General features: G+C 39.4%; 1 protein-coding gene across 2 annotated transcripts; it reads right to left on the reverse strand.

The window, feature by feature from the left end:
• Positions 1-5,066: 5,066 nt before the first annotated feature.
• LOC139143721 (leucine-rich repeat protein soc-2-like) lies at positions 5,067-12,160 on the reverse strand. 2 transcript variants are annotated; one of them, XM_070714255.1, is made up of 5 exons: positions 12,070-12,160; positions 9,448-10,586; positions 7,237-7,665; positions 6,571-6,678; positions 5,067-5,800 (listed from the first exon to the last, which is right to left on the reverse strand). In XM_070714255.1, the coding sequence occupies exons 2-4, from the start codon at positions 10,571-10,573 to the stop codon at positions 6,590-6,592; spliced, it is 1,644 nt and encodes a 547-aa protein (XP_070570356.1). In that variant the 5' UTR covers positions 10,574-10,586; positions 12,070-12,160; the 3' UTR covers positions 5,067-5,800; positions 6,571-6,589. The 2 variants fall into 2 exon arrangements, with proteins under 2 accessions (XP_070570356.1, XP_070570357.1); XM_070714256.1 differs by having other exon boundaries at positions 11,938-12,121.
• Positions 12,161-15,804: the final 3,644 nt, after the last annotated feature.

Below are 15,804 nucleotides of genomic sequence, written 5' to 3' on the forward strand. Positions count from 1 at the left end.
TTTCGGGGAGGGGGAGGTGGCAAAGTTCAGACCTAGTTTTCTTTGCGTAATTTATTTAAAATCTTTGTTGTAAGTCCTGTTGCACCGGGTTGTGTGTGATTGCAACGCGTATTCGGGGTACTAGGTCCTGAAATTGCTTAAACGCACCGTACGTGGTAAACGAGCCGTCGCGATTGGCAATGTGAACACCTTTGAATTCTTTGGTAAACATCGGAATCAGTCAGAATGCACAATAGATAAATACTTAATGCATCACGGTCGCTAAGGAACAGCCATGAATACAATTCGCTTGCCGAATGATCTTTCATGTATTTGTGAGTAAATGCTTTGGCCTTTGTTACTGCACGACAACGTTTGGGGATAGAAAGGTTTGGAGTTATTGATTTATTATCAGACCGCGAAGTCAACCACTTTGCAGTCGGTGTAAGGTAGAATGCTCCTGGGGACAAATATTTGGACTCTCAAACTTTTCCCATTCTTTTCTGATCTACCACTTGTTGGAGCTTATTTCGAAGCCCCTTGAGTAAGAAAAAACTTTCTCCGTCTTAGTTTTTTTGAAAATCGAAAATTTCATTTTTCCCGCTAGATTTACACTAGGATGGCGGCCATATCGAATTTTAAAAACCTTGGTTACTTTGTTTCTCGATCTAGTACCAAAATTTGCATGGTGTCGCCCGATTTTTATTCATGATTTTGAAAGTGGATGGTTGAAAGATTTCTTGAGAAAAGTTTGAGCAAAAGTTTAAGTCTTTCACTTTCGAGGCGCATATTACCTTAAGCTTTTACATGTAATGTTAGGCGCTATTAAGAAAATCTTTGTTTGCCGTCCGCGTGCGGGTAGGTTTTCGGGCGAAATCTGAAAAAACAAATACAGTTCGTCTGCTCAGAATATGGCGCGATGTGCCCTTTCTCTATCCACAATGACGCACTGAGAGCACCATAACGCAGCAGTTGACTGAAATGTCGCAAAAACGCAAATATATGTTGTACGATCGTTTCAATATAAATGAGATTACCTAAGCTTATAGGGTACGTAAAGTGTGCGTGCGCACCTCCCGGTGCAGCGTAGTGCAGTGTACTGTAAGATCGACCGTTTCGTGACAAGCTTAGTTTCTCCCTAAAAGCTTTCATGTCTGCGGAAGGGCGTGAAATTGTAGTGTTCTCCATAAAAAACGGATAAAAAGCCATTCTTGACTGGTTTGGCATCGAATGTGGAACGGAACAGAATTTCCATCAACTTTTTGAAGCGATGTGCACAACAATCGATTCAAATCCGCGATTGATCACGATATTGGATCTGCATCGGGGCAAGCAGGTACATAGACTTGGTTCAAGTCGATGAATTGTTAAAATCATCTTGTGTATCTCCTATTTCATACAAATCTTTAAGAATTAGGTAGCCCGGGTCAGCGATTGAACGCGTTACCTTTGAGTCTGTGCAGTAGTGAGTTAGTTTCTGCCAGATCCGGGAGAGAACTCCCCTGTATAGTGTTCACCCCACTCATGCATTTCATATGAAAATAGAACACAAATCATCGCGTTCACCCTACTCAAATATTCACAAATCACAGACTTGAACCAAATCTAGCAGATACACTAAAATGTTCGTTATTGAATGCGCCAAATAGTTCGAGTGCAGTTGTTCGACTTTTTTCAGTATTTTTGTTCTGTGTATCAACTATAAGATTCTGTTTAAAATCCTTGGAGTGATGAAATTTTCAGTATTCAGCTTATCAATACAGCATACATTGCTATTATTGAAAACGCTGCTGATCGCGATCTCAGGTCTGTTACCGAATATAGCAGCACGCGCGACATCCGACATTACTGCTTGAAATTCGGACAAATTTCCTTGTCTTCATGCGTTGCTGTTGTTGCAGCTTGTAGTCTAAGCCATAAATTAGTGTGACTTTAATATCCATTGTAACACTAGCCGGTGTAATATTTTCGTTGTTCTTGCGGGAAATGCGGACGAATGTTTATTTTTGCATATTAATGTAAGAAAAATGGCGTCATTCGTTATCATTGCTATTAAGTTGTCAAAAGTATCAATGGCTATACATAGGCTAACTTGACAGGTAGAATTCTAGGCATTTTAGTATGCAAGGGGAAGTAAGATAAAAACTAGCTGAGACACAGAATTCAGAATTGATAGCCAAAAGTTACAGCTGACGGAGCATTTAACTCAACAGGAACTATGCTCAGGACTGGTATTATTTGACTAGTGGGACACTTAAAGGAGGATTTGTACTCAAGGCTGTTATGATTTGTTCAGCCACCCACTCTTCTTACTACAAAAAATGTAATCGTATGAAGAGACAGTAGTTTCAACTTTACCAACATGTTTAGCATTTATATTCTGAGAGTCAACTTTACTTTGTTATACTCAGTAACTTTTGCAGTTTAATGTTTGAAATTTTCAGTGTTGAAAAAACACTTTTTGTTCTGCCTCAACTTTTTGAAATTCATAGTGTAAATGTCAAAACAACCAGTTGGTTACTGTGACACTGTACATGTGGTACATTGTGTACACTTGTGATGTTTATTGACATTGTTTATTATGTAAATTTTGTTCAGGCTCACAGTCACCTAACTATAACTATGCTTGTTGTACGTATATAAGTATAACTTGTGTTTCCAAGCATTGCTTTCAATGTGTTTTTAATGCAGAGCACAAGAAACACTGCGTTTTAAATGTAATATTTGAGGTTTTATACTTATGACCAATAAACTGATTAAAAAGTTAAAGTTTATGGGATTTATCTAAGTTGCGTAATTTTTTCAGTGTTTTGTTTGTTTGTTTGTTTTTTGGCTGGCTGGCTGGCTGGCTGGTAGATTTTCGAGTATCCAAGGACAGCAAACAAAGAATTTTCTTTAAATGGCCTTATGGAGCTATGCGAGCTTCATTTGCTGTAACTGTTGAATGTGTTTCCACCAGATTTGTTCCCAATGTAAATAGTTTCTTGTTCAACGTTAACCAATATAATCATATCGAAATGCCTACATTTCCACGTGACTACTACAACTTTTGTATGCGTGACGTACAGAGTTTATGTTGACAACTAAATTTCTGTATTGCCTACAATTCAAGCCATTTATACAACAATAACATTGCATGATACAATGTACTATGATGACCATGCGAATAATTTTTATTTCAACATACTTTAGAAAACAAAGTTGATGTTTATATCAACAAAAATAGGAAATTTGCTATCAAACGTTACAAACACGGTCCCTGTAACGAACCAAAAACTAAATAGACGGGCGAATTCAGAAATTTTCATGCAGAACATATTTATCGAAACTGATAAATACAACTAGGGGATGAGGTTCTAAAGTTGAATAAGAAGTTACAAAACAGTTTAAAGCGTAATTGAACTCGGCTAAGGTATACTCTGGTCCTCTAAAACAATCTCTAAATGATACCGAGTCACGACAGGCACCGGACAAGAAATCTCTCTCTCTCTCTCTCTCTCTCTCTCTCTCTCTCTCTCTCTCTCTCTCTCTCTCTCTCTCTCTCTCTCTCTCTCTCTCTCTCTCTCTCTCTCTCTCTCTCTCTCTCTCTCTCTCTCGTTAAGGGCTCGACTGAAGCTAGCTCGCCACAATGAAGTCTATCTGACGAACGAAAACCCAAACTCTGTCCAAATCTACTTAACACCATGTGTTGGTCCCAAAACGCTTTCTTTTGACAAATCTACTACTTCATTAATTAAAATAATTACACAACAATTCTAGAATAACCATCACTTGTATGCAAGCAAGGAAGAGTCCTGGAAAGATCCTTTCATTATGTGAATTACGGCACCAAAATACACTATTAGTAGTCAGCCTGACCTTTCACGTGACATTCTAGATTATCTACAATCTTCCAATTAATCGGTCATCAAGGGACAGTGACCTCATCATCACAAAGTTCATGTTCAAAATTTCTTTATTTTCCTTTAAAACCTTGCAGAGCTTCTTTTCATCGCGATTTCTGCCATAAAGTATGAAAGTTTGAAGGGGTAATGAAACTAAAATATTATCTCAGTTGGTTTTTCTAACGTGCGCGCACTAGCTAAACTATTGTTCCTGGGTGGTTGCTTAATCACAAGTGGAATTCCCCGAAAGCGGGCAAATGGTCGGTACAGTGTGAGTCCAGATTTGAGGAGGAAAATTACTGTTTAGCGCTTTTTTCCCGTTCAATGTCGAATGCAATGCATTGGGAAATCTAAACGGAAGTAACAGGTAAACATTTCACCAGATTGAACACCATTGTTCATGGCCGCGTCCCACTTTCTAATATTTTTGTTCGACATACAATGACAGGGCTATTGTTGATGGTGATCCTCAACAAACAAGGTGATCTCTGGTCGCTATGTTTATTCTGTGTCAATCCCACGCCTTCAATAGAATGTATTAACAGTGCCAGGGGACTCAGTCTGTTGTTCGCCTGTCTTTGTGCTATTCCTCTTCAGTTATTTTTGTCTTCAAGCGATGCTTTGACTCCCAAAATGTCACTAGTATAAAAAAGCAGAGTGCCGAATTGTGATTTATCCTAGTTACATATAAGGCAACCATAACTGCTAACTTTTGTCGAAATTTCTATTATTGTCATTCTGTTCACCAAGTTATGGCATAATATTTCCCTCTTAAGTGTATGTTGAGTATATTAGCCTCGTAAACACAACGTATTCTGTGCAACAGTAGTGCTAGTGTACTATAAAACAAAAATCAATTTGGACAAATATTCTGTTGTCAACAATAGCATCGGGCATGACACAAGTGTCCCCGCATTCACGAGTCAGAAACAATGTGTTTTTGCATAATTTTAGGGAGATCGAATCACCAAGAAACTGTGTTTTAAAGACAGAATGAAAACAATGAAAATAAAAAGCATATATATAGTAATGCCAATGGAGCTATTATAGGGTTCGGGAAATCTTTGTCCAAGGTGAAGCGAATGCAACTATGGTTGACCGTGTGCTGTGATCTTGATCAGAAATAACTCTCCTGTTGGACGGGTAAACACGCATTTGCCACGAACTTGCAACAGTCTGTGGAACATTTTGAACACCATTCACCATTCTGTACCTCCGACGAAATATTGGTCAGATTTACACTTTATTAAGCGTCCGACTTACCTCTACATTATTTTGATAGCGGCTCTCACAGGAGCAACTTAGGAAAAAAAAGAATCAATAAACCAAAAAAGAGCTTACAGGGGAACTTTCGCTTTTTTTCAAGAAAAAAAATTAAAGATGTGCAGACGTTTTTGTTTGTTTGTTTGTTTGTTTGTTTCAGTTGGTGGTGCAGTTGGATATCTTGGTCGTAGAGAATTTAAAACAGTCCTTGTCTACATACACAATGCACTGAATGATGAATAAAGAAGACAAATATTGGAGATGAGGAACTTTCATACATTTGAACGTCAAAATTGAGACTTTTTTCAAATAGTGGCCCATTAAGTCAAGTCCGTCAAGGCAAACTCTTAAGCTTGCCCAGATTAGTAGATGTCCTGTAAATTTTAATCTTAGCTTGTTCCTAGTTTAAATCTTGTCATCCCTACTCTGTTTGAGAGTGTTTAAAAAATCTTGCGGTCGTATAAGAATTGCCATGGGGCGTTGAATGCGAGCAGTTGCAGAAAAAAACATGCAGAGTGGTATAGAGGAACGTGAATCCGTGCGGTGAAAATCCCCGTACAAAACATTCCTGTGTTCATCCAGCAAGAACTCATAGATACTTGGTGCTTTTCACATGTGAAGATTTTTGACTCCATTCTCTCGATGTACGGCGAACGTTGTTTTCTTCATAGCTTCTGAGCAGAAAGGATAAAAGGAATGTATTAGACAATGTTCTCTCTCTCTCTCTCTCTCTCTCTCTCTCTCTCTCTCTCTCTCTCTCTCTCTCTCTCTCTCTCTCTCTCACCGTGCTGGCTTTTTACAGGATAGGTGAATGGGTACGAGGAAGAAAATAGAAAACAATGACAAAATTCATAGAAGAATACGATGTATTTAATTAAGCGCCTGGAATTGGGTACTTTTCAGTTCTGAAACAAATGACCAGTTGTTTTCATTGATTCCGTGCTGAAATTGACTTTCCTTCAGCAAAGATTTTCAATTTTCAGCCAGGAGAACCGTGTTATTGTGAAGGGGTGAATTCTAGTTCTAGACTTATTGATGAAGGTACATTTAGTCGGATTTAGGTCATTTTGTCTGATCTCCGTTACATCCAAAATGCATTTCTGGAGAGTACTTGATCACAGTACTTCATCTCCTTTGTTGCCCACAAGAGGGTACACATCTGAATAGTTACCGTGAAGGATCATACCTTTGTCTAGCCTTGCCTACGATGCTGTGTGTTTCCGGCGTTGTATTGCTGTATGGGGGTACAACGCAGGGAACACACAGCATCGTACGCGAGGCTAACCATTGTCGTAATTTCGATTTCTTCACCGAAGATTGCTGCAGTCGTTGCCATAATGACAACTACGCACATTTAACCATGTGACTCCCCGAGACTTCGGCAACAGCAGCTGGCGACCTCATTGACTAAATATAACGCAAATACTCGATGAATGAAACTCACCTGGCCAGCATGTGACATGTCACTCTAACGCATCGTTGTTCTCCTCGGCTGATTCGGCGCGCCCTCTGTCAAGTTCATCAGCGCTTCCTTTGATTTCGTCCGTTTCCGCTGTAAGGCAAGGTGACAATTTGCAAAACAATGTTAACTTAATACAACCAACGTTCTGTGCTAAAGATATGCGAAGACCACGACAAGGACCACAGTCGAACGGCGGCCGCTCTGTGGCCTAATGCATGCCACACAGTGGCCACCGTGCATAAGGTCACAAGCAACTCTGACCACGACAAATTTACAAGAAGACATTATGAGATACATTTCAATGGCATCATAGCGCCTGGAATAAGCTTAAATAATATATAAATAAGCTTAATTTGACTTTGAAGTCTCGAAATAGATCGTGGAAGCGAATTGAGACACCCAGGCTAACATGTCAAGTTAAATGTATCGAAAAGGGACATTTTGAAGAATTCAGTGCGCTGTATTTGAAAAAAATGTGTTGTAGAAGAATGTGAGATGGACTGGCAGGCGAGCGAGTGCAAAGACACACGTCAGGCAGAATACAGACAGACAGACAGACATTAAGACATAGACAGACAGACAGACAGACAGACAGACAGAAAAACAAGCAAACAAAAGGGAGGAGATGAAGTAAGTGACGGTTCTTACCGGTGTCACTATCACTATGTTCCTCGTCTTGGATATTGTTTAGCAACGAGTCCTTATCCTTGATGCCAACTGTAATGGATTCGACATTCGGCGGTACTTCGGTGATTTCATTGCCAATGACCTCCAGCGTCCTCAGACCGTGTAACTTGGAGACGTGTTCCACAGCGTTGTTGGTCAGTTTGTTGTGATTAAAGGAGAGGTACTTCAAGTTGGACAGTTCGCCAATATGTTCGGGGAGATCTTCCAAATTATTATGGTCAAAGTTGAGCTCTTCAAGGCTGTTAAGTGAAGTTACAGATTGCGGAATCTCGTCGAATTTGTTATGGCTGAGGTCTAGGACGAGCAGCGCCCTCAGCCGTCCGATCTCTTCTGGCAAGGTTTGCAAGTGATTTCCGTGAAGATCACATGTTTTCAATGTCTGAAGATATCCTGCATTGGGAAAAATTATAGCAAGTCTAGAAAGTGACGATAAAACGTTAAACAATAATACATCTGCATCCATGAGAGTGCTAATTCTCAAATTGTATTCCAGGTTGAAAAACTGACATTCATCCAATCTTAGTAAAATCTCAGCCACGTTTCACGTCGCCAAAATAAATGTAATTGTTCGATGAAATATTAAGTGACACTTCAATAAAAGAGATTAAAAACTTATGTATGTGAATGTTCATTTCGAAATTTACAGACCAACATTTTTTGTTATTTTTAGTTCAATAAAGCAAGCACATTTCTGTATTTTCCTTCTTAAAGTATGTTTAATTTAAGAGGCTACAAGTATTGACGTGCCGACACAATGCATCGTGTACACCAAACAATGCACTTTCAACAGGTGCATTTGCAGTCCGCGCTAATATTCGGCTGTCAACGATAAGATCGTACACGACACACATCCTTACAGGCTGAGATGACAAGTTGAACACAAGGAATGCCAACTTGACTTCAAAGTACACAAAGAAACAATATTTTTCAAAATAGAAAAAACCTACCAAATGTTCCTTAAAAAGTTACAGAAATTGAACCTTTAAACCCGATGATTAATTCAGTAGAAATATAGAGATCCATATTTAATTTACTCTAACTGAAAAACATTTCCATACAATGGCAGTGATGGTTAGTAAGGATAAGAATAATTTTAGTACATCAAAACATCCTCTCGTAAAAGTTATGTCGCCAAAGACCGTTGGAACAAAGCTCTATATATACAACTTGAAGGGGAAATTATCGTTGTGTCATTCACCGTGGCTTATCAAGAATCATGGTGTGGGTGTTAAGAGATTCCGTGTGTAGTCACTGGGTATCGACTACCAGATTACCAGTGTTGGGAAAAAACGCAGGCATACTGACAGACATTTTCAGCTTTTATCACTTTGGACTGACAGAAAAACCGACTGACAGACAGGCAGTCTCAGCGACGGACAGACAGTCAGACAGACAGACAGCATCATCTCTACAGTCAATCAACAGGGCGTTCCGATCAGCCTATCGAGTACTACCGCACTGTTGACCGACTGACAGACAGACTGATCGCCAGACTGACTGACACGACCGACCGGCAGACACGCAGACAGACAGATTGACAGACGATCAATTTAAACGGCACTTTTCAATCCCAGGTTTTCGCATTAGTGGAGTTCTCCTCCTAGTCAAATACATGGCCAGTAAGATGTTTGATTTCTATTACATTAATTACACAAACTGATTTCAATCTTTTGTTACATTTTGCTAATCCTGCAAATAGAGCTTATATAACCGTGTGATTGACGGTCGGTTCAAATTGCAAATGGTCATTTATTCCCCAGCACCACACTCGAATTTCCTTAAAAAACGTCTTCCAGTCACGTTAGAATTTGAATATAACCACAGAGTTTGATCAGCAGCAGCTTCATGCTGACCGCTTGGCAGTCTGTCAGCGTTTTTGCGGTCGGAAAAAACTAAAAAGTGGCATTTTCTGGAGCGTGTGCCCTCATGTTGCCTGTTTGGTGTCCACTTACACAGTGAACGCCGCCATAGGTTGGCGCCCTTTTAAAGGGAGGCTCCGCCTTTAAACGATTTTTAAGCAAACTTTTCTGTTAACACTTTGCCACTTTTGTTTATGCAAATATTGTTATCGTGTCATCAATTTGCCTCCTTTATTACTTATGCAAACATTGTTATCCTGTCATCAATTTATGCAAATATTGTTATCCCGGTCTACAGAAATCGAATACTCACCAATACTGGGTGGAACAGAAGTTAAAGCGTTCTCACAGAAGTAAAGTTCTCTTAAGTTGTTAAGGGAGAATATTGCCTCAGGCATGTCTTGCAGTTGACAGTTAGACAAGTGAACTATCTGTAAGGATGCAATGTTCTTAATCTCAACAGGAATCTCTCTCAATTTATTACCATCCATGTTAAGGCTCACCAACTGTTGCATATTGCCTACAGAGGGCGGCATCACTTCTATCAAGTTGCCGTAGACGGATAAGAACTGCAGTTTGGAAAGTCGCTGTATCGCTGAAGGCAGACGTTTCAGCCGATTTTCGTTCATGTACAGGTACTGCAAGTTTCTTATATCAAAGACAGCTGATGGTACTTCGTCGAAGTCATTACTTGACAAGTCTAATATCTTTAATCTTTCCAATTTCTTCAATTCCTCTGGCAGACTTTTAAGAAGATTGCCACTGATATTAAGATCTTCCAGAGTAAGGCAATCACATAAAGCCAGTGGCAAGACATCCATTGAGTTGTTGGATAAATCCAGTACTTTTAATCTGTTTAGTTGTCCGAATTCCGATGGCAGCGTTTTTACGTCGTTGTATTTTATGTACAGGTACACCAATGTACTTAAATTCAAAATTGCCGGCGGGATGTCCACGATTTCGTTATTGGACAAATCCAGGGTGTCAAGTTTTCCCAGGCGACCTATTTCTGTAGGCAGGGTCGCTAGCTTGTTTTCGCGCACAATCAGCGTCTTCAGCTCGCCAAGGTTTGATAGTGACGCGGAAACACCCGAGAGTTCATTTCGTGATAAGTCCAGATCCTCTAGGTTGAACAGGTCGTTGATGTCTTCCCGAATGACGCTGATCCTGTTTTCGGACACCACTAGACGGCTCAGACACTCCGCGTTCAGTTCACGGGGTATTTCGGTGAACTCGTTGCCTGACAAGTCAACCGAACGGAGCACCGGATGATCTTCTGCAAACGAAATCGGTAAACTGGACAGTCGATTATTTCTCAGATCGAGGCTTGTAAGCTTATTAAACTGTCTCAGATCTTCCGGAAGCTCAGTCAGTTGCAGATCACTGATGGCGATTTCTGTCGAATCGATGGCATACGTGTCAGTGAGTGGTGTATCCATTCTGCTAATCTTTCTACAACAAAGTTACACAGACGAAAACATGAAGTTAAAATATGAAAAAAATTACTATTGTTGAAAGTACATCGATTCGTCATTGATAAATGTCAGTCGCCACATGAGTGTTACCAAGCGGTCCGTCTGTTATGGCTTGTGTTCTGTCTGTCTAGTACATACATACATACATACATACATACATACATACATACATACATACATACATACATACATACATACATACATACATACATACATACATACATACATACATACATACATACATACCTGCCTACCTACCTACCTACTTACCTACCTACATACCTACATACATACATACATACATACATACATATACCGGTAAATGTATATACATATAAAAGGTCTATCTAGATACCTACCTATATACATTCTATACAAGCCTTTCCCTTTGCTTGCTTTCCTTCAGCCATAGAAGAAGGATTAGCTTTTGTTTCTTTTACATACAAATTTTGTCATCTACTTCAAACACCCAACAGAGAACGCAAGACATTTTATTATGTGACTACTCTATGCTGCAGAAATGCACAGAGAAATGCTGAACGAAAAGAGGTCGAGGCCGAGTAATCTAAGGGTCTAGGCTGTCTAGGTTGGAACCCAATCCACGTTGACTATTTCAAAATATTTATGATACTCTTTGCATCCATTGACTGTTCTATTGAACACCCTAAGATAGATTAGACGCAGTAAGTCAGCTAAACCAGGTGTTATGGTGATTGCGTTTTAAAGGCATTGTACTGTTTGTCGGTGTTTGTCCTCAATCCTTGCGATCACAATGCCGCGTTCCGCATGGGAGGTGCATTGAGTGAATGGATCGGACTGCCATGCATTGAACTTTAACCCTAGTTACGAACACACCTGATTGTTGTCAGTGTCAGCATGGAGGTAACTATTACCTCCATGAGCTAAACACCCATCGAAAAAGCCAACTGTCAGACACTGAGCACCATGAAATCCAGGACTTCAGCAGTTTTCGTGAAGTAATACATGTACATTACAGTGTGGAGCTGAAGATAGCCTTAACTCCCCTGACACGCAGTTTTCTCTACTTATACTACCAAAACATTTAAAATACAGAATGACAAGGCTTGGGTTTGCATGTACAGGCTTTCTGCTGCAGTAAATGCAAGAGAGTTGACAACAGAGGGGGGTGTGTTAATTCTGTTTTTGCGGCTAATTCCGAAAAAAATCACCAGTAACAAGAATATGCCGACGCTACGTAAGCGCGCATTGATCACCTAAACTGTAACCTTCAAACATAACCTCTTCGATATGTAACAGCGTCGACTAACAAACGTGTGAGAAAAACCAGCCTAATTATGCTAACTTACCGCTGACATACTAACTTCGCCTCTTGGTTTAAAAACTGTCGGAGTACGTTTCAAGCAACACTCAATTATAAGTCGAGAAAATGAAAGTAATACTCAGTGTACACTTGATCTGCTAAACAGCATTCTTCTTACCCGAACTACTGCAAACACGTCCAGAGTCCTCCACCGTTTCTACTCTACTTGTAGTTTGTACATTGAATTAAATACATCATGTGACCATTTCTGTATTGTTCGTGTGTTATGGAGTCCTTTGATCCCTGCAACGTCGTAACATACAAACACATCCGTATATACTCGCAGCGTTCGTATTCTGCATTCACATTGCATATGACGGATACATGAGTTTAACATGTACATGTACGTAAACACACACTTAAGTAAATTAAATCAGTGCAAACATTAATACATACATAAGCTCCTACCTACCTATCTACCTATACCTACCTGCATACATACACACACATATACATACACACATACACACACACATACATACATACATACATACATACATACATACATACATACATACATGCATGCATGCATGCATGCATGCATGCATGCACGCACGCACGCACGCACGCACACACACACACACACACACACACACACACACACACACATACATACATACATACATACATACATACATACATACATACATACATACATACATACATACATACATACATACATACATACATACATACATACATACATACATACGTACGTACATACATACATACATACATACATACATACACTTACTGTACAGTTACAGTGCAAGGTGTATCTCAAATTCACAGGAGACTTGTCAGCTTAGCACAACAGGCTACTACGAAGATAGAACACAGCACTGACGGCAAAGAATACTACGACTATTTGGTTTCATTTCTCATCGATTTGCACTTCACTTCCTAGCTATCGGACAAAAACATGATGTATTTCTAACATCTTGGCTATACAAACACACAATGCCACAACAAATGGGTCATACGCTCACCTCGCGATTTCTTCTTATACGATATTGATTTTATTTCTTTCAAGTCTTTCCATATGAAAAAATCTTTCGTTTGTTTACCAGTTTTCAGCATTTCCATGCAGCATATGAAATCCAATAATGGTATTCACAATGCATAAAAAGTTACGTTTGAGGACAAACAACACACATTGAAACGTGTTGTGAATTTATTGATCTCATAGAAATCGTTTGTGTATGTAGAAAATCCATTTCTATTTTTGGATGTGTTTATCGCGTTTGGAATATTTGTATATCTATGCATCCACAGACTGAACAATGATCCAATTTGTGAGGTTTTATACGCAGCAACACATCAACATTCCTATAGGCCTACACCTACTTAATTTTCGTTCATAGTACGGCTCTTCAATATAATATAGTGACCCTACGTCACAGAACTTGTTTCTTAATATTGTTACATTTACTGTAAAATTCGGAAATTGCACATAAATGTTACTGCAGATATTACTATTTAAAATTCCTTCATAAACAGTGCATGGCGTTGCATGACGTCATCGTCATGCAATTGTAAAATTCCTTCATTATCAGTGTAAGGTTTGGCTGCCTTCCAGCGCCTTAGCGATAACGAGGCGTTGCATGACGTCATCGTCGTTCCAAAGAATCGAATTTATCATTCACTCGAACATTCTTCCAATGAGCGAATGCGCGATAAAAAGTCTGGTACCATAGTAACCAAAAGTTCTACGCCATGTTCTGATGTTAATTCAAAGTATTTATTTGACGGAAGGGTGATTGCAAATGCTTCTCTACATATTCCATTTCGTTTCAACATAACCGATGATCAGATCTTCAGACAACAGCACCGGTGGCCCGGTAGAAATTCTTGAAAACTCCAAAAACTCCGATCGGAGAACATATTTTTTGCCTACCACTTTCATCGATACATGGACCAGATAGGCAGCTATCGGCGAACCGTATGGAATTTTCTTACCGGCATTGTATTTTCCGCAGATGACAGTCACAAAGTAAGTGTGTAGGATAAACAAAGGTGGTTACGAAAAGCAAATAAAGGCGAAAGCCGTGGTCCAGAACCTGTCGGTAGTTTCGGTGTACGACACCTTGAAACTTAAGGTACCGTACACTGTAACTACGGAGAGATATCACTACATCACTTTGTCAAATTTAATGCCATGGACATGTCAGATATCTTCCGTTCTGCAGTAATCGAATCATGGTCATATCCGCACAGTGCTGGTCCTTTAATTTCACCTACTCTGTAAACGGTTAAAAGTGAAACGATGGTTGAGGCCTAACTTGTACGTTTCAACCGCGGGGTTCCATGTCCTGTTATGATGTAAATCATACAAACTTCGTCGATCAGAGATGCAGCACTTGTTTTGTAGGGAATCTATGAAGACGAGCGCTCAGTTGGTGAAGAATCCGATGGAAGGAGAGAAAAACAAAACGATGTTGATAGTATCATAGATAGGAGAGAATTGTACTCTTTTATTTATGACAAAAGTGAGAGACCTGGTGACCAGGAAACAGTCAATCTTTCTCTGGATAATGAGGCGCATGCGTCTGAGAAGTTAGATGTTCCGGTAGCGAAACCAATCATAAAACACGTAGAGGAATGGATTGAAGTTCCAGGTATTGCACTATTGAAACCGTTTGTTCGCGATCAAAGAAAAAACTTGCCCAGCTTCTGGAATTGTCTTAATATATCGTGTAAGGTTTGCCGATGATATAGTAGCATTTTACCTTCAGTACTAATGCTATTTCACTATTTCGGCATTCGATTAGGAAAAATCTGTGGTCTTACCGGGCAGCCAGGTATTTCTATATTTGAAAAGTAATGGATGTGACTTTTTACTCGGGAATTTTTCATTTTAGTCGTAAGGTAGAACGCACCTCGGGGACAGACATTCAGACTCTCAAACTTTTACAATTCTCTTCTGATATACCACTTGTAGGGGTTCATTGTGGGGGTCCTGGTGTGAGAAAACTTTTCACCGTCTTAGATTTTCGAAATTCGAAAATTTTTATTTTTCTCAGTAGAGTTAACACATGGATGGTAGCCATTTTGAATTTCCAATATCGGTAAATCTTTGGTAATTTGTTTCTCTAGTACCAAAATTTGCATGGTGACCCCCGATTTTTATTCTTGATTTTGAAAGAGAATGGTTGAAAGATTCCTTGAGAAAATTTTGAGCTAAAGTTTAAGTCTTTCACTTTCGAGGCGCATACTACCTTAAAGAAATTCAACTTCACTTAGGCCCCTATACGATGAATAATTTCTGCTGTAACTAACAGATAATTTGTTAACTTTCAGGGCCAACATCTATTTTTGAGTTTGTCCGCGAAAGGGATGGCATCTTCGACAAATGCGTTTCTCAGTATGCTCACGATACCCAAGTATTTCGTGTTTTATGTAACTCCGAGTTCTTCATCGTGAAAGTACTGGACAGGAAGAATTTCAGCAGACAGACCGCTCTTATCAGGTGATCTACATACCTCTAGAAGATTATATGCGTGCTCTACCGAGAGCGCTAGAGCCTTGGTGCTTTTCCTGGGCGGCGCTTTTGAACTTTACAATATATTTCTTAAGTTTACTACATGCTTCAAGGCTATAAGAATGTGGTTATTAGCTATTACATTAGTTTGATTCACTTTAATATTCCCTTCAAGAAATCCAAAATAAACTTCAATAAATAAACCCTATATACATATTTTGACAGTGGAACGTAGTTAAGAAAGTCGCTGTCATTTCAAATTACTTCTGTTATAGTTGTTTCTTGTGAGCATTTCTGCCCGGTTCTCTGCTCACTGAAACTTGCTTAATTGTCAGTCTTGAGATATACATTCCCTTACTGCTTGAAGATGTA

Source organism: Ptychodera flava, chromosome 11 (assembly GCF_041260155.1).
Source record: "Ptychodera flava strain L36383 chromosome 11, AS_Pfla_20210202, whole genome shotgun sequence".
Taxonomy (NCBI): Eukaryota; Metazoa; Hemichordata; class Enteropneusta; family Ptychoderidae; genus Ptychodera; species Ptychodera flava.